The following is a 23,797-nucleotide window of genomic DNA, read 5'->3' as shown; positions in this document are numbered from 1 at the left end:
CCTGAGTGGCCATCGTTTCTGCAGCGGCGGCAGCAGCAAGGCCCTGCAGGCCCAGATCGACGCCAGGAGGCCCAGAGTGGCGTGGGACAGCGAGGACCGCGTAACGTGCCACATGGTTCTGCCGGCAGTTTCACGGCTTACAAAATGGACAGGAAAGGTCTACCAGAGGCTGATTTCATCGCGTGGAGGACGTGAGTGATTGGGGGAAGTTGTTTTTTGGTCGCTGCAGTTTCTGGTGGGCTGAGCCTGGTGAAGTCCTGACCTGGTGCCATGGCAGATGCAGAAGAGAGGCCTGATTCCTCCCCCTCCCCATTGTCCCCTGGGGAGGGGACCTCCAGTGGGGCCCGAGTGAGGCCCACAGCCTCTGTGAGACTGCGAAAAACTGCAGCAGCTGGAAAATCCTCCAAGGCCTTGCAGAAGGATGAGGAAAGGAGGCACAGGGCCCTGGAAAAGCAGGTGTCCAGGGCTGAACAGAGCGGTAGGCCTAGTTCTCCCTTAGAGGTCTAGATCGCCCATTAGGTCCAGGTCTAGGTCTCCTCACAGGGGGGATTCCCCAGTGTATCTCAGGGACATTTCACCTCCCCCCCCCCTCTCCATAGTGGAACAGGGCCCCTATCTAAGGGATCCTTTTCAGTGCAGGGGGGTCAGGGAGGATAGTCCCATCAGGCCATCATTGGCTCCACAGTCTGAAGACTGTGCACAGGAGGAGGAGGAGGATTCCTTCGTTAGAGACATGGAGCAGCTTCCAGCAAGCATTCAGAGGTTTATCTCCTCTGCAATTTAACATGGAATTTCTGCTGGGTTACAGAAGGGGTCTGTGCGACCCGCAATGGTGGCAAAGCTCCCTGGGGGTGTGTGTGCCACTGCTCAGGCCAGGCCAAGACCTTCACCCTTGGAGGTGCGCCGGCCTGTTTCTCCTTCTCTGGCTAGCGAGGGTTCCGTGGCTGGGGATCAGGTTCAGAGAGAGATAGACATGTCTGATGATGAGGATCCCTCAAAACCTGAGGCACCAGCATTCTCTGGTCTGTTTCCTCCGGATCTGTTCAAGTCACTGTTGCGCAAGGCCAGGACCACAGCGCAACTGGGTGAGATGGAGGACGCCAAGTTGGGTGCCAAAGAGGGTGGTCCGGAGAAAAAGCCAGCGGATTGAGTTTACTCAGAGCCTCCTCCAGCAAAGGAAGACATCCCTGCCCCTAAGTTGTTCCTAGAGGTAGTTAAAAAGCAGTGGGAAAAGCCAGGAACATTTCCCAACCCCAGCAGCAGTGATAGAAGGTTCTTTAACATGGAACCTAGTTTCTCTGAGGCATTGCAGGTGCCCACAGTGGACCCTCCAGTGGTGGCATTGGCATCCACGTCAACGGTGGTGTCCGGTGATGTGGCTGATTACTTGAAGGCCGAGGACAAGAAGGCGGAGCTGACCCTTCGTAAAACAGTCCAGTCTTCTGCGTGGGCCCTCAAGGCAGCTGCCTCTGCGTCGTTCTTCACCCGCACGGCTATCCTGTTGCACAATTCTCTGCGGATGCCACTCTGCATGCCATGAAGTATGCCTCATGGGGAATGGCGGCCTCGGTGACCTCCCGACGTCTCTTGTGGCTGAGTGGGTAGCAAGCAGAGAACAAGGCGAAGTGGCACCTGGCATCATCGCCTTATTCCGGGGGATCCCTTTTCGGTACCCCATTGGACCCAATCCTCGTTGAGGACAAGAATAAAAAGAAGGTCATGCCTACGCCTGCAAAGAAGTTGGAGCAAAAATCTGTTCCTTACTTTCAGAAGCAGTCCTATCATCAGTCAGATCAGGAGGCGCAGCACAGCAGGTATTTTCCGAGATCAGATAGGCAGTCGGATAGGCACTACACCAGGGATAGGCCTAGGTTCCAACCCCAAGGGAAGAGGCCATTTCGGGGGGGAGGTGGCCGTCCCTACCGCCAGGGCAGATAGGTCAATAGTGACCCCACCCATAGGCGGCAGACTGCTTCTGTTTGCCGACGCCTGGGCTGAGATTACCACTGATGCCTGGGTTCTGAATACCATCAGATTTGGCCTGCGCCTAGAGTTTCTCTCCATTCTGCCGAACCACCTTCGGACTTTTTCGGTTGCCAAGAGTAAAGATAAATGCTCTGTCATGAGGCAGGCGATCCGACATCCGGTGGAACCGGTTCCACCAGACCAAGTGGGGTCAGGTTTCTATTCCAACCTGTTTGTCGTTCCGAAGAGTTCGGGGGGATGGAGGGCGATTCTGGATCATAAACTGCTAAATTTTCACTTAGTCTATAGAAGATTCAAGATGGCATCGCTTAAATCCATCTTGGCGGGGATCAGGCGCAATGACTTCATGGCCTCCATCGACCTGACGGAGGCTTACCTCCATATCCCCATCGTAAGTATCTCAGGTTCTCCTATTTAGGTATCCACTACCAGTATAGGGCCCTACCGTTTGGCTTGGCGTCAGTGCCTCAGACCTTCACTAAGGTCCTAGCCGCAGTGGCGGCTTACCTCCGTGAGCGCTCTGTCAGGGTCCAATGCTATCTTGATGACATCTTAGTCCAAGCAGCATCGTTTGAGCGGGCGAGGGAGGATATTTCGTTGGTAGTATCCACACTACAGCAATTAGGTTTTTCGGTTAACCTAGATAAGAGTTTCCCTCGTTCCCACCACCAGGATTCCTTACCTGGGGACCATCATAGACTCTAAGCTGGGGAAGGTGTTCCTGTCCCACGACCGTAAAGTTAGTTTGTTAGCCTTAGTTAGACAAGTTTGAAGTCAACGTTTTGTTCCTGTAGTAGTGCTCTCCAGCTTGCTAGGGAAAATCATTTCTTGCATAGACGTGGTGCCTTGGGCTCATCTACACACAAGGCCACTCCAGTGGCGTCTCCTGCCGCATCAGAGGTTAAACTCCAGCAATTCCAAGGAAAAGGTTCCAGTGACGCCACAAGTGCAGCTGTCATTGAGGTGGTGGCTCTCCCCAGCGCTACATGAGGGCTGCGAGTTCAGGGAGCCGGAGTGCCTCATCCTGACAACAGATGCCATCTTGTACGGATGGGGAACTCTCTTGGAGTCCCGGATGGCACAGGGGTGTTGGACCTGGTTGGACCTCCAACACAATATAAATTGGCTGGAACTGCGAGCGATTCACTTGGCATTGCGGCACTTCAAGGACCATGTTCGGGATTGAGACGTCTTGGTGCTGACCAACAACGTGGCGGTGAAGGCCCATGTCAACCGACAGGGCAACACACACTCCAGGGCTCTTCGAACCGAGGTGATGGCACTCGGCGCCTGGGCGGATAGGTATCTTCGATCACTCAGGGCGGAGCACATCACAGGAGTGGGTCAAGCCGACTGGCTCAGTCAGGCCACGGTCGACCACGGGGAGTGGAGCCTTTCTCCGAAACCAGGCCATCTACTCCAGGTTCAACCATCTGGAGTTGGACCTGTTTGTCACACCGCAGAACACTCAGGTGAATCGGTTCTTCTCTCGATTCCCGGCTTGGGGGACGGAGGGAGTCGACACGCTTCCGATTCCGTGGCCGGAGGGCCTGCTCTACGCCTTCCCTCCCCTTCCCCTTCTCCCTGTGGTAGTTCGGAAATTGATATCAGAGAAGGCAGAGCTCATATTAGTAGCGCTCTACTGGCCGCGCCGGGTGTGGTTTGTGGACATAATGTGCCTGTCAGTGTCACATCCGTGGAGGATCCCGGGGAAGGATGTGGACCTCAGACAGGGGAACCTGGTGCATCCCGAGCCACAGTGGATGCAGCTAGCTGTGTGGAGATTGAGCGGGAACGCCTAAGGGCCGCCCAGCTTTCACAGAGGGTGATCTCCACAATTGAGGCATTTTGCAAGGGTTCCACCACTAGGATTTATGATTCCACCTGGCTTCAAATTAACTCTGTCTCGAGGCCAATTGGACATCACAATACCCAATCCTGGCTAATCCTGCAAAACCTCCTAAAACAACAGTTCAGGTAAGACCAACTGTCAGTTGCATAAGAGTAGGAAAAAGAGGACAGACCAGGAATCCGGCAGATTATGTTCTTGGAATGAATGAACAATTGAAAAAAAACTTTCTAAGTAGCAACCCTAAATACTTCTTTAGCATATTTTCTGTTACTTTACTTTTAATCAGGATTAAAAACTTGATTAAATATCAAATCCAAGATATGGCCACTGGCGAGATTATGTGTGACTAAACCCTGTAGTTCCCCCAGAGTCCTTAATATATTTTTTCTTTTTTATATCTAGGAATTGAAATTTAGAGTAGCTGGTCTGGGGTCACCAAGTAGCCATCAGCATAAAATGAAACCAGATTTTCCATTGTGCTCCATGGACTCACTGGACTTTTTCTGGATGGAAATAATGGAAATGTTCATATTAAGGTTTATGTTGTCCATTTTACAGGTTGCCATTCAGCTAAATGACACTCACCCAGCCCTCTCCATTCCTGAGCTCATGAGAATCTTTGTTGATGTTGAACAGATGGAGTGGGATAAGGTAAGAGTTGAGTGGAGGCAGGAAAGGCACAGTTTTTGATCCCCTACAAGTTTTTTCAGAAACTGCCAGCGGATTCTCCTTCTTCAACTTGATTTACTCCAGATATCAAGGGATTGCATTATCCAGAATTTCTAGCCAAGATGGTGAGAAGCTAGATTCTTAAAGTTACTGATGATGCAATAGTTATTGGTCTCATTTGAGATGGCGATGCGTCTGCATGTAGACGGGACATTGAACAATTGGCCTTGTGATGCAGCCTGAACAATCTGGAGCTGAATATGCTTAAAACTGTAGAGATGAGAGTGGATTTTAGGAGGAATTTTCCTATTCTACTACCTCTTACTATACTAGACAATGTAGTATCAACAGTAGAAGTCTTCAAGTTTCTGGGTTCTATAATCTTCCAGAGTTTGAAATGGACACCTGTAGCATTAGAACCATCAGTGTCAACTCAGAAAATTCAGACTGCTCCAGGAGCTGTTAACACAGTTCTACAAAGGAATTATTGAGTCTATCATTTACGCTTCTACAATTGTCTGATTTGGTGCAGCAACCAAACAGAACAGACTTCGACGGATAGTTAGGAATGCAGAAAAAATAATTGCAACCAGCCTGCCTTCCATTGGGGACCTGAATATTACATGGGTCAGAGAGTGGGCTAAGAAACTATCTACAGACCTCTCACATTCTGGACATAAACTGTTTCAACTCCTTCTTTGTGATACCTCTAGAGGGCATTGCATTCTAAAACAACTAGACACAGAGACAGGGTTTGTTTCTGTATGCGATGATTGAGGTACTCCTATAACACATCAAGCTCTCTACGTAGCTCTAGTACCATCACCAATTGAATTTCAGTTTCATTAAGGTGTGCTTTTTTTCATTAATAACGAGGCTGCAACTGATAAGTTACAACTCAGCACCAGTGTAATCTCCATGGCAAATATCAGAAATTAATGCTATTTGAAGTTGCGACCATTTATTTTCAGCCTGTAGAATTTGCTTCTACTCACACTAATTCATTTGTCTCCTTGGTTCTAGGCCTGGGAAATCACAAAACGAACCTGTGCATACACCAATCATACAGTGCTGCCTGAGGCCCTGGAGCGCTGGCCGGTGTCTATGTTTCAGAAGCTCCTGCCCAGGCACCTGGAGATCATTTACGCCATCAACCAAAAGCATTTGGATGTAAGTCATCTAAATGAGAAAAAAAAAGGACTTGGGAGGGGCAGAGAGAGGATACCAGAGGTTAGCAATCTCACACAGCGGCCCAGAGAAAGGAAGGGAAGGCTCAAGATACTGCAAAGTCTTAGTGCTCTCATAAGATTTCACTAACCACATGTGAAGTCATGAAAATCCTCAGAGTTTTGATGATCCTGTAAGAATTTGGCCATTTTAAAAGTATTTTTTTTCATTTTGTGTGGTTTTGAATATTATTTTGCTGTAGATGCTTAAAGTATGTGACGCTACTTTGCTAGCATCAGATGAAGCTCACTGAGATCTCTAATGGCAAACCAGAAGAGACTTAATTTGTCTCTTATGGTTGAATGAAAACATACATCAGACATAGCCGTTTTATTGAATTTGTTTAGCTATCCTTTTTTATGCCGTCTTGGCCACCTTGCTGCATAGCAAAGAGCCAGTATTTAGCTCTAGCAACTGGACCGAATAATAGCATGGGTAGAATCAATCATATTTGGACTTCAGATTCTTGTGATCTTGCAACAATCAGTAAAACAACATCAGTCATCCATCTGCTACCTTCATATTTCTTGTGTTACAATGTCCACAATTCACTGATGCTGATAGCACTCTGGAAAGCAGCAGTGTACATAGCCCTGCCAAAAATGTCAGGCTTAGAAGCTGATGAGTTGATCATGTAAATCAGAGGTGGGTTGCTACCAGTTTGCACCGTAGTGGATTTTGGCCTGGGTCGCCCGAACCAGCAGCGACCCAGGCTGGCTGCACCACCCACCCAGAACCAGTTGCCTGGTCTCTGCTGCTGTTGCCAGCAAGGTTTTTATTACTTTTTAATGATTCTTACGCATGTACAGAACAATTTGCATTGAACTGTGCATGCGCGAGCAATGCAAAGCGTGCGCATGAGCAAACCGGCAGCAACGCTGGCAGCAACCCACCCCTGATGTAAATACATATAAGGGTATCTTTGTTAGTATAGCTTAGCATATCTTTTTCAGTGTCAGTGATACCGTCCTTGGAAGAGATCTTGATGTCTTTTGTTAGGCGGCACAGTATTCAAATTCTGCATTTGCAACAGTTCAGGAGTGCGAAATGATGGGTCATCAAAACTCTAGTGGAGCTGGCTTCTCTAGGGGATATAGTGATAATAAAGGAGGGCATTTGGGAAGAGCAGTAAAATAGTTTCACCTCTCCTGAACTTTGGAGGATGTGTTCATGTTTTTCAGTTTAAAAGAATTCATTGTGAGCGATGATTTACTTTGTTGTGTAACATTCCCGTCATTTTGTACATTCTGTCAGCATGTGACTTCCCTCTTTCCTGGAGATGTTGACCGCCTCCGAAGGATGTCTGTGATTGAAGAAGGAGACTGTAAGAGGATCAATATGGCCCACCTGTGTGTCATTGGTTCTCATGCAGTCAATGGAGTGGCTCAGATTCACTCGGAGATTGTGAAGAATTCTGTGTGAGTCCTGCTTGTTTCTCTTTTACTTAGTTATAAGTAAGCTATCAATCTTGGTGTTCTTCATAGAATGCCACTGATCTAAGAAGCAATCACTGCCTTTTCTTCTCATACATATCTGCTGTCTTTCAAATCTGATTTATTTGTGATTAAAATAAATGATTTTACCATTTTGCACATAGCCCGGAAAATAGAAGTGCTTATTAGTGAGAGGAAAAATTATAGACGCTGAGTTTTAACAAATTATGAATGGATGAACGAATGAACTAAGGTTAGTTTGTGTAGTCAGCACAAATTGATTTCTTCAATTTGCATTTTGGGTACAAATTTACATAATAGAAGACTCCCCACACATAGAAACCTAACAAGTCTAGAAACGGGATTTAATATAGTCCTTCTCTGTTATTCTTAAGTATATGCAGCTTGAATTATTTCAATCCAGACAACGTCCCCCATTTTTAAAGACATAGGATTTTAAAAGAACGTTCATCTCATCCTCCCTTTTGCTGGGTACATAGAACTTGTCTGCTTCAGCAAATGGTTATCAAGTCTCACTTTAAACTTCTCATTTCCATCACCTGCAAGCTTTCTGCTTATAAACTATTTCCCAAATATTTCTTCATATACATTTCCTAGGCATAATCCATTTTCAGTGGCAGGTAATTATTAATTATACTAGTTTATAACCTAGTAACTTCCAGATGGTTTGCATTTCAATTTCTATGAATCAGTGCTCTGTTGCAAAGTACTTTTGGAACTATAGTCCTTAATATCTGAAGATATTAAATTGCTTTCACTTTGTCAGTGTTCTTCAAATAGAACATATACTTTGGTATATGTGGAAGAGAGCAGAATTAGCACTACTCAAGACCTGGATTATGCTTTTCATAAATGTATCCTATGACTACATTCTCTTTTTAACGGTTGCATTGAGCTGCTAAAAAGTTAATGGTGTTAAATGGCACCAAATAATTTATATTACGTTCTGTTCCTTTTAAAACTATCTTGCTCGTATACATTGTAGATTCAAAGATTTCTACGACATAGAGCCAGAAAAATTTCAAAACAAAACCAATGGTATCACACCCAGGCGATGGCTTCTGCTGTGTAACCCAGGACTGTCTGAAGTCATTGTGGAGGTAAGTTACGTATCAGCCAATAGGAAATGCTTGTAGAAATACTTGGTTGGGTTTGAGCTACAATCTGATGAAGCGCCAGATAACTGGAAGGAAGCAAATGTTATCCTTGCCTTCAAAAAGAGGGGGGAAAGAAGAGACAGCATACTACAGACTATCTTGTCTGATACCTAGGATGATTCCAGAGCACAGCATAACAATAAGGTGACTGACAAAAGTATGGTTTTGAATCTGTAAACAACTGCAGATAAATAGTAAGTCTGCATTCAGATTAGCAGAAAGTCATGTTCAACTTTGCATCAGGTAGACCATATGTCAACTTCTCCTTACTTAAGATTTCATTTGAAACATAAAATTTAAGCAGAGCGCCTAACCTCTAAGTTGATGTTGGCTGATCATGAAAATAACTTCAATTAATATTATTATTATGAGTATTTATCCCCCTTAATGTTTATAAAAACAAGTGAGTTAGTTAGCATTATTACTCCAAATATTGGCAAATATCTTCTCCCAAATACTGCATCTGGCAGCACATCCTCTCTTGGTTGAGCCACATAAGATGGATATTTATTTGACGCCAAAGTGGGAAGACATTTTACACCAAGGGACAGGATAGAGATGCTGCTTTTTAATTTTTTTTCTCTCCGCTTTTCCATTTTTGCAGAATCATCTTGTATTATATCCAGTATCCAATTCAGTGGTTAGTCCTAAATTAGCCTATTCATTGTCAACAAGACCTATAAGAGTGAACCAGATTTCATCTGAGTATCAAAACATTGCCGCTTATGTGACTATTAACAATGATGTACATAGTAATAGAAGCATTCGACTGTGAAAAATGTATCAGTTCTGTTAATTATAATTTTATTTCTTAATATACAGAGAATTGGAGAAGATTTCCTAACTGATCTTAGCCAGCTAAAGAAGCTGCTGGAGTTTGTCAATGATGAAGCCTTTATTAGGGATGTAGCTAAAGTTAAACAGGTAATAATTGCAACATGCACGTTTCTCTATTATCTACAGATTTGTCTCTGTCTGTCTTTCTGCCTGCCTACCTGCCAGCTATCTGTCTGTCTGTCTATCATCTATCTTTCTACACTGATGGTGTTACCTAGTTAGGGTAATGAAACATCTGCAAGAAAACAAACAAGCTCAGAGAGCACCAAGGACCCCTCATATCTACCTATCATATCTATCTATCATCTATCTATCTATCTATCTATCTATCTATCTATCTATCATCCTCACAACCATTTGTTTAACTACTTTTAGAATATTTATTTATTTAGTAAACAAATTTATATAACCTTTCAACTTACAGTGAAGTTACAATGGCCTCAGAAAAAGTGATTTATGACCTGTAGCCATGATGGCGAACCTATGGCACTCATGCCACAGGTGGCATCGAAGCCATTTCTTAGGGCACACGAGGCATTGCCCTGTCAGCTCCAGCACGCATGTGCGTGCTGGTCAAATGATTTCTGCCTTAATTTTTGGCCGTTTTTCGTCCTCCGGAGGTTTCCCTATATCTCCCAGAGGGTGAAAAACAACTCAACATGCAAACCAGAAGTTCAGGAATGGACTTCCGGGTTGCCTGTAGGGCCGTTTTTCTCCCTCCAGAGGCTTCAGGGAAGCCTCCTAAAGCCTACAGAGGGAGAAAAATGGCCCAACAGGCAACCCAGAAGTCCGTTCCCGAACTTCTGGTTTGTGAGTTGGGCCGTTTTCGCCCTCCCCAGGCTCTTAGAAAGGGTCTGGAGCCGGGGAGAGCGAAAAACAGGTCCACTGTGCCATCGCGTGGCAAAAGCGGGGGGAGCGCAGGGGGGTTGCATGTGCGTGCGGGTGCATAGAATTATGGGTGTGGGCACCTGCACACACAACCCCCCGCTTTTGCCACGCGATGGCAAAAAGGTTAGCCCTCACTGACCTATAGTCACAATTACAATCATACTACTACTGCAGTCATGTGATTGTGGTTGTAATTGGACACTTAGCACTTGGCTCACATTTGCAACCAGTTGCAGAATTCGGTTAACACATGATTGTGATTTGCAACCTTTTTTGCTAATTGCTGGGGGAAAAATACCATTAGGGAGGTGTGATTTGTTTAATGACCCTAACAACTATAGTGATTTGCTTAACAGCTGCCATAAAAATGGTCATAAAATCATGTCCAACTCAACTTATGACTTCAACAATTTAGGAAGAAAATTCCAATTCCAATTGTGGTTGTAAATCAAGGACCACCTGTATTTACCTCTAGCTAGCTAACTTCATTTATTTATAATATTCATTTGCCTGCTACCTCCTAGCAAAACTATATTTATATTATATAGTAGATAGTATCTTTTTTTTAAATTCCATTTAGGCAAAGGCACTTGAGTTGAATGTCTGTTTAAATTTTCTGAGATCAACCTAAACTGTCTTTTTGGCAGGAGAATAAACTGAAGTTCTCAGCGTACTTGGAAGAACAGTACAAAGTGAAAATTAATGCATCCTCTATGTTTGATGTGCATGTCAAGAGAATTCATGAATACAAGAGGCAGCTCCTCAATTGCCTACATATAATCACTCTCTATAATCGTGAGTTTTTTGCCAGCATCAAAGCTTTTAAATCCTTCTAGCAGGGGTGAAATTCAACAGGTTCTGGAGAACCGGTAGTGGAAATTTTGAGTAGTTTGGAGAACTGGCAAATGCCACCTCTGGTTGGCCCCAGGAGTAGGGTGGGAAGGGAAATTTTGCAATATCCTCCCCCCAGGAGTGGGGAGGGAATGGGAATTTTGCTGTATCCTTCCCCTGTGATGCCCACTAAGCCATGCCCACAGAACCGGTAGTGAAAAAAAATGAATTTCCCCACTGCCTTCTAGATAACATTAACAATAGCAGAAAGTAATCTGAAGAGATAGTGGGAGTGTGTGTGTCTGTGTGTGCACGCACACGCATGCGGATATATGTTTGTAGAAGCAGTCATATCCTTTTATTCTGATTATAATGCTCCAGCACGCTTGAACTTAAGATTCCCGGAAACTACCCTTTGTTAACAATGAAGAAGCATATTTAGGAACCTCGGCTGAATTGCATACACATAATGGAAGCCTTGGTGAGATCAAAATCTTAACACTGAAGTTTGTCATAAACAAGCAGGCAAAAAAAAGTAATATTTTGCAAAATGAAATAGGTATGATTGACATTTCATGCTAGGAATGTGATAAAATAGAATAGAATATTCTTTATTGGCCAACTTTATTGGACACACAAGGAATTTGTCTCCGGTACATAAACTCTCAGTATACATACAAGCAACAAAGTGATAAATATAAATCACAAGATATAATTATATGTCATAAGATACAACCAACAAGTGATAGTCATAAGATACCAATGGGAGTACCGTATTTTTTGCACTATAAGACACTCAGGACCCTAAGACGCATAAGAAGCTTTTGGGGAGGAAAACAAGAAAAAAAATCTTGCAGCAAACAGCCTGGTCAGCTTCAGCACGTTATCGCAGCCTGATTTAGCACGAGCAGCTGATTGGCGGTTGGATCGGCCTCCCGGAAGAGCACCGATCATCTGTTCCAGGCTGTGGGGATCATCACCGCCTTCTTGCGTACTGTTTTTGGCCTCTGCACGCTCTGTTTTTGGCCTCTGCACGTCCTGTTTTCGGCCCATTACGGGCAAGAATCGACACCACTGCTGATTGCCACTGCCTGTGGCAAAATTATTTTTGGTTATTTTTTTTTCTTTTTTAAAATCATCCATTTTAAAAATCATTCTCCATCTTAATTTTATTGCTTTTTTTCAGGCATCAGAAAAGACCCTAAAAAATCCTATGTGCCAAGAACAGTTATGATTGGAGGAAAGGTAAAGAATTTCAATGTGAAGCTAAGTTTACTTCTTAGTACTTAAGACTACACATATATTTCTTCCTTCCACCCATCACCGCCTGCCTACACACTTCACATTTATGTTAAATTTTGAATTATTTAAGCATGCAAAAGTAAGAACTACTCATGTCCAATATTTTTAGTCTTTGTCTCCTTGTGTGATTCAAACATCCTTTTTACTTGGAAACTCAGCATATTAAAATAAGAACTCAGGGAGATTGACAATTCCTATTGTGGTATGGATTTATTAAGGTATCTACGAGTTGCAAACTTCAGCAAAGATTAAGAACAAAAAGTCAGATATATATGTAGCAGGGAGCATCTACTGGGAGAGATCAAAGCTTCCTTTGATTTTATATGTATATAGAAGTGTTCACATATATCAATTTGTGGCACTCTCTTTGGGAATTGGGTATTTCAGCTGATAAATTCAGAAGATGGCTTCCTACTTCATCATCATTATCGTCATATAATAATAACAGAATAACAGACTTGGAGGGGACCTTAGAGGTCTTCTATTCCAACCTCCTAACCCTATACCAGGGGTGTCAAACATATCCGGCATGCAGAGGAGCTTAGATCTGGCTTGCGGGGCCAGCCTGGAAATAGCAAAGGACTGGCCTGCAGTCCCTTTGCTAGCAAAAATGGGGTGCAGGGGGGCCACACGTGGTTCTCCCGCTACCTGTTTTGGCCACCAGAGTGCTGCAGGAGACCTTCCAGGCCCAAAACAGTGTCTCCGAACTGCTCTAGGAGGCTGTCCTTAAGTCAGAAGGTTATAAAAGAGAGGGAAAGTAAAATAGTTTACCTTTCAGGGTTGCAGGATTCTGCTACTATAGCCTATGTCAATAATTTATAGTTCTATTCTTCCCATGGAGTCAATTTCTTGATCTTTCTTAATAAGGTGATCAAGTAGATCAAGTAAGTATTAAAAAAACAAAGTCACAGAAATGTACACCTCTCTATTTTTATAAGTGTATAAAACTATGGGTGTGGGGGTGCAGTCCCATGTCACGCCTACCATGGCCATGCCCATCCCCCGGCCCTCCAAGGTCAAACACAACTCTAACGCGGCTCTCAATGAAATTGAGTTTGACATCCCTGCCCTATACCATTCCAAACAAGTGGCTGTCCAGTCTCTTCTTAAAAGTCACCAGTGATGGAGACTTTTAAATAAATTCTGATTAGTGGTTTCTTATTAAGAAATCCAGATGCTATATTTTGGTATTCATTTGCCGTGTGACTTTCATCACTCCTTTTTTCTCTCTCTCTTAAGATGTTTTTCCTTTTCATCCTCCAGGCAGCTCCAGGCTACCACATGGCAAAAAAGATTATAAGATTGATCACGGCCATTGGAGAAATTATCAATAATGACCCCTACATAGGAGATAGACTCAAAGTCATATTCTTGGAAAACTACAGAGTGTCTCTTGCTGAAAAAGGTAAGCCAGTTTTGGAAGCAGGTTGGCCTAAGTCAGGGGTGTCCAAACTTGGGAACTTTAAGACTTGTGGACTTCAACTCCCAGAATTCCCCAGCCAGACTGGCTGGGGAATTCTGGGAGTTGAAGTCCACAAGTCTTAAAGTTCCCAAGTTTGGACACCCCTGGCCTAAGTAGTGCACAACTTGTGCCTTTACAAATTCTGCTGATCTTTCTTTTCTTGCATACCTTGTTTATGGCTGTGCTGACTGAGGTTGTTGCAAGTTGCATCTAAAGAATTGCATACTGTGATCCATGGCTGACTGGCTGTTGTGCAAGAAAATGCAGATGCAGAGGTGTCAATGCAGTCCTGTATGCCATACAGCTGCCTCAATGAAGCAAACACATGGGATGTTGAACTGCTTAGTCTACTCAGAACAGTAAAATTAGACCACACAAGGCTTGCTCATGTTAGGTGCAGAAACAAAATGATTTGTTTACAGAGGAAAAAAATGTAATCTTACCTGTTTCTCTTTTCCCAATCCATCCCAGTGATTCCTGCTGCAGATCTATCTCAACAGATATCTACGGCTGGGACTGAAGCTTCAGGGACAGGAAACATGAAATTCATGCTGAATGGAGCCCTCACTATTGGGACAATGGATGGGGCCAATGTGGAAATGGCTGAAGAAGCTGGAGATGATAATCTATTCATTTTTGGCATGCGGGTGGATGACGTAGAAGCAATGGATAAGAAAGGGTTTGTAAATGAACCTTTCACCATGAACAGGCCATAGAAACAGCCTATGGGCATGTGATTGATTTTTTGGACCAGCAGGAAACTTCCCTTGAGCTTCCTCAGGATTTTGCTTCACCTTAGAGCAGGGGTATCAAACTTGATCCCATTATGGGCTGAATCAGGATTTTGTTTGCCCTTGGGGGAACAGGTGGGCGTGGTCTAGTCATTTTAGCCAACTGGGGGCGGGGCCATCGTGGGCTGAATCAGGATTTTGTTTGCCCTTGGGGGAACAGGTGGGCGTGGTCTAGTCATTTTAGCCAACTGGGTGGGCGGGGCCATCATGGGCTGAATCAGGATTTTGTTTGCCCTTGGAACAGGTGGGCGTGGTCTAGTCATTTTAGCCAACTTGGGGGGGGGGCATCATGGGCTGAATTCAGTTTCTGTTTTGACAAAGACTTCTCTATCTCGTGTCTAGCAAGCAGAGCCATCAGGATAGACCTGACCTCCTTAAGAGGCCATTTGTCTTCTCTGAATTCTCTCCTATGTATATTAGAGTTACTTATGGTCAACATCTCTGATTATGAGGAAAGCTTATTAGAAAATTCAGTCATTGAAAACTGCTGCATTGTCGTGGGAAGATTGGGTTATACATTGTGACAAAACTCTCATCCATTTATAGTAATATAAGAAGAACTTGCTACAGCATAGAACAGAGCTTACATACTCACTGTATTAAAAATAGGAACATTTTTGAAATAACCTGCAATTTCCACAAATTGCTCTTCATAAATTGTATAAGATCCAATACTGATCACACCTTTATTAAGAATTAATATGCACCAATATCCTTTTAATTTGATTAAAAGGCTATTGGTGCATATTAATTCTTAATAAAGGTTTTGTGTTCTGTATTATTTCCAACTCACCTATAATTTAATCTGCTTGGGTGAGTATTGACCTACAGCCAATATGATGTAGTGGCTAAAGAGTTGAATGAATGTCCCCCTTGATGATGGAGCAGTCTCTACTTAACCACATGGCACTCATTTTCACCCAGTCTTAACTCACTGTGGGAACCCTTGTGTATATTACCTTCTAATCCAAGAGAAAAGATGGGGTATAAATGCAAGAAATAAATAATAATAGAAGCAGAAAAGGTTAAGGGTGTCCCTATTTTTCTTGTTCAGGTACACTGCTAAGGAATACTACGACAGGATTCCAGAGCTCAAGCAAGTTATTGATCAAATAAACAATGGCTTCTTCTCACCAAATGATCCTAGTTGTTTCCACGATGTTGTCAACATGTTGATGTATCATGACAGGTAGGAGGCAGCAATGGTGCACTTTTACTATAGACTTTCTTGTAATGTCCACAGTGTGGGTTCAGATATAATTTCCAACATCTCCAGCCCAGTGGTGGATTGCTAACCAGATTACTACCGGTTTGTTCGTACTCGCGCGCACAATGCTTCTGCGCATGCAGGTGGGCGGAGCCTTCTGCCGCCGCCGCTACCGGTTCAGCCAAACCGGGAGCAACCCACCTCTGCTCCAGCCATAACATTAATCACCATACTTGCTGAAAGATACAAGAACAGCAGTTCCTTATCTGAGGCATATCATATTGGGGAAGACTACTATATATTGTAAACCCAGAATGGGGCATGACACACTCTTTATTGATAACATACAGACCCTGGCTTATTTCCTTTTGCCGTGAATTGGGCTCAGAAACAAGCCATCAGCCAATGCAGAAATTTCAAGATAGATGTAATTCTACTCTCAAAGAGTTAGACTGTCAAGAGCCTTGCTGCCACATTCTGAATCAGCTGTAGCTTTCAATTCAAAGGCAATGCCAAATAAAGCACATTACTGTAGTCTAACCAAGTGGGGATTAGGGCACAGGCCATTATTTGGATATATTTTTATTTTTAAAGGGTACCTGAAATTTAGAGAGAGAAAATGCAGTGAAATCAGTTAACTAATGAAATAAGGTTTCTTAAGCAATCCTGACTTAAGGCCTCCTCAGAGAGGGAACTACCATAGAAAAAGTCCTTTGAAATTATGTTACATAGGAGAGAGACTCACTTAAACACTTAGGTACTTAAACTACTCAAAGGGACAAGAAAAACACATCCAAACTTGCTTTATTTAAAGCACGGCTACATTATATTTATTTATCCAATTATTCTTTACGACTCTCTAGTTAACAAAATAAATTGAATTTATGGTTGCATTTACTTTGTTTAGGTTTAAAGTATTTGCTGACTATGAAGCCTACATCAAATGTCAAGGGCAAGTGGACCAACTATACATGGTAAGATAGAGACTTTCCTCATAGTTTGAACTAATTGCAAATTGATAAGAAGGTTTCTTCACGAAATAACTAGAAACTAGTTATTTCTAACTAGAAACACTAACTATAACTAGTGTTCCTGGTATCCAAGAGTGAGCCCAATGCTGAAAAGGGGCAGTCAGAATGTACATAGGTATCATACATACATTAGTGTAATCGGCTTATCTTATTCTAGCACTTAGGGAAACTGCCAGCTCTTTCTGGCCTTCCGAAAAATTAAAGCGGGCTGCCAGATCCTGAGTGGAAAGGTGTCCCACAGGGCCTTACAGAAGGGGCATATTTCTTGTTCCCACTAGATAGCAACATGAATGGGAAGGGACTTGGAGCCCAGTCTATCTGGCTTGATGGAAAATGAAACCCTTGGGGAGAAATTATCTACAAATAACCTGGCCCTCTGCCATGTAATCAGCATCTTGAATTGCACCCGAAAGAACCTGGGAGCCAGTGCATCTCACATGACAGTGGTATAATGTAGACAATTGAGACATACCCAACACTGCCCCTTCTGCTACATTATGGGCCATTTTCAATTTCCAAGCACTCTGCAGGACAGCGTCATGTAAGGCATTTTTCAGTGGTCTAGCTATGTCAAAGACAACACAGCAAAATCCATTGAGTTTAATCCTTTGTTTGCTTCCACCTGATGGACAGGATCTTGCCTAATTAAAGCTATCTAATATAACCTATTAGATATACCATGAGAAATTGTAGTGTGTGGCTACTCTGAACTTCTCCCTATCCCACTTCCATCCAGCTCAGGACTGTGCCGACTCATAACTGGGCCTCTCTCTGGGAAAGCTCTGAGTGGCCAAAATTCCTATCCACTAATACTCCAGGTGTATATTCCATCACATCTGGAAAATGCCCAAAACACAAGTGAGCAAGGCGTCCCTGGTGGATGTACCATATCAGAGGAAGAGTATATCAAGGTGCTTTTATCCTTGAGTAGGATGTTGTTGGGCCCTGAGTTCCGAAAGATAAGTGTGTTTCCCCCAAATTAAGCCCTATCTTGATTTTTACCCGTGCATCGAATATAAGCCCTACCTCCAAAATAAGCCCTAGTTAAGACCCTGCCCACTCTGTTGCACCTGGTTGCACGAGCGAGGCCATGGCACATGGATAAAAATCAACTGAGGATGAGGGTGCGGGGTTGGAACTGCTTACCTTTGGACAGTTGCAGCCAGGCCTCGCACACCCCGACACCTGCCTCACCTTGCTGGCCAACTTCTTCTGCAGTCACTTGCCGCCACTTGCACATGTCAGTCCTGGCTTCCATTTTGCTTTCAGATTGATGCACAGGGCTTTCATGAAGGCCTCTGACAGCAAAACAAGGCCATGCGGCGCTGCGTGCATCAATCCGGAGTTCATTTCTCAGCTGCAGAGGCCTTTCCTGAAGGCTTCTGATGGCGAAACAGAGGTCAGGGGCGGCAGCAAGCGACCACAGAAAAAGTGGGCTGGCAGCAGCCACATGGTCTCCTGCTGGATGAGGGTGTTGGTGCTGCTGCCGCGAGGTAAGACAATGGAAGACTTCCCCTGAAAATAAGGCCTGGTGCCTTTTTTGGAGGCAAAAAAATTAAGACCATGTCTTGTTTTCAGGGAAACACGATAACTATATGAAATGTAAGGATTTTTTTTAAAAAAGTGGTTAAATGTAGATTGGATGGCAGTAGTTGAGATCATTTATCTGGAATGGGGAATCCCAATTCCCAATCAATTAAACAGGTAGGGGGAGAATAGACAACAAAAATAAGTAGAGAGCAAACAGGAGAAACCACAGTTAAAGTTTATTACAGCTCTCAGAAACTGAAAGTTGTGAATTCTGGCTCTGAATTCATAACTTCTGGAAAAACTAGCTGTCCAATAAATAACAAATGATCTTTTCACTATTAAAGCTCTGAGATATCAGCCTAATAATCTCTTTCTTGTTTCTTCTTAGAATCCTAGGGAATGGACTAAAAAAGTAATTAAGAACATTGCATGCTCTGGCAAGTTTTCCAGTGACAGGACAATTACTGAATATGCCAGAGAGATCTGGGGAGTGGAACCTTCTGCTGTGAAAATTCCTCCTCCAAACATACCTAGGGAGTAAGTCTGCCACTAGAAGGTGCATGCAATTACCCTGATGGGCTTCCTCCTGCTGCTGCTGCTACTGCTAAGACATACCTGCTTCCCTGTGACTTTTCTGCAGATGAATTCAATCATGTATTTTACCACACTTTGTCTTGTTTCATCTTTATAAGCATATAGCTGAAATGAGAGCAGCTGGTGCTTCAGTAAGAAATGGTTGACCAAAACTTATAGGCTGTCATAAGATTCAAGACCTGATACAGAAAGTTTAAGCCAAAAAAAAAAGGTGTTCTAATCTTGCCCTCTCTTAAAAATCCAGTATACCAATATGGTTTATAGGTATCCATCTATTATATGCTGAAGGGCTCCTCAAGTCCCCAAACTTGTTAATTCCTATGGCAGTTCCCGACTGGTCAGTCAGAAGGAGCCTACAAAGTCCGGAACTGAATGGAAAACGTGATTCCACAGGGATAATACTGTATGTGTTGCCTTCTGGAATGGAATATGGAAGCTAGACTGGAACTGTTCTGTAACCAAGGAGAATCCTTTTCCCTCGTAAGTCATCTTGAAGTCATTTCTCTGTCTTAATTGCAGTGGTGTCTGCAGCAAATTGAGGTTGACTCAAAATGACACATACATGGTGGCATCATGACACAAACATAGGTACTTGTATTCTGATGACACCCACAAATGTCCAGTTGTGGATTTAGCATTCTGTTACCTGTTTTATTCCTTCCCCTCCCCTCCACGCTTATGCTCATTAGGAGAACCATTGCTGATCTCCAGGACAGTTCCAGAATCATTCTAAGTGACCGGTTATCACAAACGGAAAAATCCAGATACTTTTTCCTATAGGGAGAAGAAGTTCAAAGTGAGTTAAAGGCACCAAAGAACCTGCTTGCTCTCCTCTAAAATGAAAATTCCCAAACAATCTGTGAGCCATAAAGTTAGCATCCAGTCTATTGCCCTCAAGATGCATTGAGACTGCCCAGTTAGCCCGAATTAAGTCAAATTACCGGTCATATTTTGTGATCTGCTGGATTCTGGATAATTTTCAGAGCAAGTGGCAGTAAATTAAAAAAAAATTAAGACATTTGCTTAGCTTCATGGTAGATTGCTAAGCTTTGCTTTAGGAACTATATCTGTGTATGTTTCAAATTGTGCAGCTACATGGATTATTTAAAACAATCTTATATAAAGAACAGGCACTGAAATATCTGTCACTTCTCATACTGAAACCACTCCATCCAGAGTTTTTCTTGAGTCAGTGTTGTCTCTAGAGGTCACCTTTTTAGTATTTTAAAAGAATATTGGGGAACCCCCATGAATTTTAATTTCAGGCAATAACATCGCGGTTTTGAGATCTATCAGGTCCTCTAGCCTGGGTTGCCAAATAAATATTTTTTCTTTTTTACAAATGCTGAGGAAATTGACTATATTTTAGAGCCCAATCAATCCTTAAATGGCTACTTTATCTGTAAATGACCAGAATGGAAATGAATGTATATCCTAAAAGCTTCCAGAACCAAAACATTAAACAAACATGCTGTTTTCCTTTTCAGACTTCTTAATAGAGGCATTACCAATCTAATACCAGGTCAAAGAAATAATGAATATAATCTACAAAGCATTTCTTTCTAAGCTGATGCCCTCCAAATATCCTGTGGTAGCCACTCCCCACTGTCAGGGAGTTATATAGGAGCAGGAGGCCAGAAACAGCTGCCTAATCTCTCCCTAGATTAATTTTTAGGGTCACCCCATATGGATGAGCAATACAACTTCATCTATCAAATGTAGGAAACAGTGACCACAGTTTTCTGAATAGACAGCAAATAGACACGCAATAATAGCATCCCTCACTTAAAAGGAGAAAGACTTTGTCAAAACAGGTGACAGTTTTGTCAGAGCTGACACTGACCATCTGTTGAGAAGTTATAACACAGAGCTGATGCAGATCAATATCAATCAATCAATAGCAGATTTATATACTGTTTCACGGTGCTTTACAGCCCTCTCTAAACGGTTTACAGAGTCACCATATTGCCCCCAACAATCTGGGTCCTCATTTTTCCGACCTCGGAAGGATGGAAGGCTGAATCAACCTTCAGCCTGGTGAGATTCGATCTGCCAAATTGCAGGCAGCCGGCAGTCAGTAGAAGTAGCTTGCAGTACTGCATTCTAACTACTGCGCCACCTCTAAGTGATCCTTTCCGCTATCCAGGACTAGTCAATGCCCATATCAATTATTGGAATGGCATGAAATACAATAATTTCATAAATTTCAAGAATCATAAAATAACAAATTTTCAATGCTTGCATTATTCCAGAAAACAACAAATTGTGAATGCGAAACTGATATTCATTTTATATTGGTCTGCTATATTTTTGTCTAATCAAAGTGGATGAAATTCAAGTAAAATATATGGTTTTCTATTTTGTGTAAGCCATAACTCACTAAATAACTGCTAAAAGTTCAGTTCTTCCAAGTTTATGCAACATTTAAGTATATTATAGAATATATTGGTATGTTAAGTTATAGTACCTCATTTCAGATAAACTTTGGGGTTTTATAACATTAATTCAAGATGTTTGTAAGTATGTTATTCACATGTTTAGTTTTTTTAAATTTGCTGTTTGTGGTATATAGCCGTACTTATACAATTGTAACTTCCAGGCTCAGCCAAACTAGAAAGATCCTTAGCACAAGCCAAGCTGTTAAACCACAGATTTATTTACAATTATAGCTTGTTCCAAAACTACTAACTATCATTTTTTAGCTCACAGAATTTGGAGTCTGTGATTAATTGGAATCTGTTTGGTCTGATTGTAGCAATAGTAGTAGAGAAATGATTCTGGATTTATAATCTGGATTTATAAACTGAGATTATACCAATATGGCTACAATTTTACTCTGTAGAGTAGTAATTATTTTCATAATGTTAATTGTGAAAGACTACATGGTTTTCATACCAATACCATCATATATCCATGTCATTCTAAGTTGTGTTCTAGAATGCCCATGCATTAATGAAAGATGATTAACCAGAGATTGGCAAGAACACATGTCTGCCACACCTGATTGGCTAACTGATGAATTCCCAAAGAGCTTGCCTAATTTACTGTTTGAAAATGGCTGTCATAGAGTATCTTAACTTTGATCATGAAAAGCCCATACTGTGTTGCCTCAGTACTAGGAAGCCTTGCTTTTTTTTAACCCTTGCAGATTCCTGCTTGCTAGACTCAAACCATTTTAATTGGCCCTTAGTGATATTTCCTGTTTCTCAGATATAAGGCCCTCTTGTACTTAATTATGAAAGTCAAGCATGCTCCAAATGAATAGTCATTTGGACATTAATAAAATATTCTGATGTTTCCTGCATGGGTTATGTATACCCAAATAATTACAAATGCAGCATTTTATCTGGAAGCCAGTCAGGTAAAGAAAAATCAAGAAAAATCATCCAGTACATTAATCTATAGAAAGAAATAATTCTATAAAACTATGAATGTACTTAAATCCTTGGTTCTTGCACATTTTTCTCCTGCTGACAAGCAAAAGTTCAAATCCCTTGTCTTATAAAACAGATACAGATAGTAATATTTATATAGCCTTTTAGATTCTTTCTTTATATTATCAGTTAGGAGCCTAATCTGACTTTTACAGCATTGAAAATACAGAATCAAGCTGGGCCTACTTTAAGGGATGAGATTCCCTCATCAGTTTACTAAAGTAAAACTATATCAGTATCCCAAATTCATTGTAATAGTTCTTTAGCTAACCTGGTCCTAATCTAACCAATGTTACTCTTTAATAAGCAAAGTGATATTCATGCCCTACTGAAGATGAAAGGAATGCAGTTAACTGTAATTGGATTGAGCAATTTCTTGGCCAGTCATAGAAAATAGGAATAAATCAGCAAAATCAGGGAAAAGCTTTAAAATACTGACAATTAAGAGTTAGCCTTTTCACAAGCTGAAAGTTTGAATCGACAATTTTTCCTTAACTGCATTTAAGACAAGGGCTAATCTCCACAACACATCGTACCTATTAGATTTATGTGGTTGTTGCTCTTAATAAATAACCATTCCACTTGCCTTCCATTGCATAGTCAATTTATTCCCACGTTGAAGAACATATATTGGTCATTCCTGGTTTAAAGCTCATAGATGCTGGATATTGGCCTTTTACTATGTTTTTGTCAAAGGCAGAATATATATAATGGAGGAATTCCAGGGACTACACTATTGTGTTAAAGGAATGCTGCTAAACTTTTCTTCAAAATGAATTGTTTTTAGGCTGATTACAGCTTGGTGTCCCCGTGATTCGTTTTAATGCCATGAAATGCTTCAAATAAGGAAACAAAGTTGATTTACTCTTTTCAGCATATAGAGAACATTTTCCCCTAAATAGTGTGGACTGTGTTGTTATTATTTAAATCTAAGTAAAGTATCACAGGTTTCTGCTGAGGAAGTGTCATCATGTCTTGAAATGTGTGCATAAAATATTGCATGTTCGCAAGCATTCCCATCTCACATGTATTTTGCATTACACTCTTAAGAATGTGTTGTTCTATTCCTGGTTATTTTTCTTCATGGTCTGTAAAGCTATTGTGAGCAATACTGACTTCAGAGAGGATATCTCTTCAAGCAACAACTAGCCAGGCAGAGGCTGAAGCAAGCAAATTAGCAAATTTACTGTGCTTGCTAAATAAATGTGTTTGTCACAATCATGTCATTTGCAAAACTAATTTTGAGTTTATTTTAATGTGTGTGGTGTGCTTATGATATAGTACTGTTATTCTCCCGTGTTTTCAAAACATTAAACTTCCATGAACATTACACTTGATTTACCTTCTATTTTGGAATGAAATTACAAAATGGCCATATTATTAAACTCGGTGTAATAAGTATGATGTGATAGCTACAGGAGTGAGGTCCAAAAGCAAAGCAAAAATTCCATTATATGCCTTTGCTTGACTAAATAACTCATGGTTTCAGTCAGTTCGGAATGGTGGGAGCTCTCTTATTTACTCAAAGTACTAGAGCTGCACTGT

General features: G+C 42.0%; 1 protein-coding gene across 1 annotated transcript in view; it reads left to right on the top strand.

Moving 5' to 3' along the window:
• The window catches only part of PYGB (glycogen phosphorylase B), a 62,139-nt gene extending 38,557 nt beyond the window's left edge, over positions 1-23,582 (top strand). The window contains exons 9-20 of the mRNA XM_081941394.1: positions 4,397-4,489; positions 5,531-5,677; positions 6,989-7,152; positions 8,174-8,288; positions 9,168-9,269; positions 10,718-10,865; positions 12,088-12,146; positions 13,467-13,608; positions 14,137-14,344; positions 15,511-15,645; positions 16,571-16,637; positions 18,613-23,582. Coding sequence (XP_081797520.1) covers positions 4,397-4,489; positions 5,531-5,677; positions 6,989-7,152; positions 8,174-8,288; positions 9,168-9,269; positions 10,718-10,865; positions 12,088-12,146; positions 13,467-13,608; positions 14,137-14,344; positions 15,511-15,645; positions 16,571-16,637; positions 18,613-18,765 — 1,533 coding nt within the window. The 3' untranslated portion in view covers positions 18,766-23,582. The remainder of the gene's footprint in view (positions 1-4,396; positions 4,490-5,530; positions 5,678-6,988; positions 7,153-8,173; positions 8,289-9,167; positions 9,270-10,717; positions 10,866-12,087; positions 12,147-13,466; positions 13,609-14,136; positions 14,345-15,510; positions 15,646-16,570; positions 16,638-18,612) is intronic.
• Positions 23,583-23,797: the final 215 nt, after the last annotated feature.

Source organism: Natrix helvetica (assembly GCF_964273705.1).
Source record: "Natrix helvetica genome assembly, chromosome: 2".
NCBI classification, from domain to species: Eukaryota; Metazoa; Chordata; class Lepidosauria; order Squamata; family Natricidae; genus Natrix; species Natrix helvetica.
This window is presented reverse-complemented; position numbering and strand designations above follow the sequence as displayed.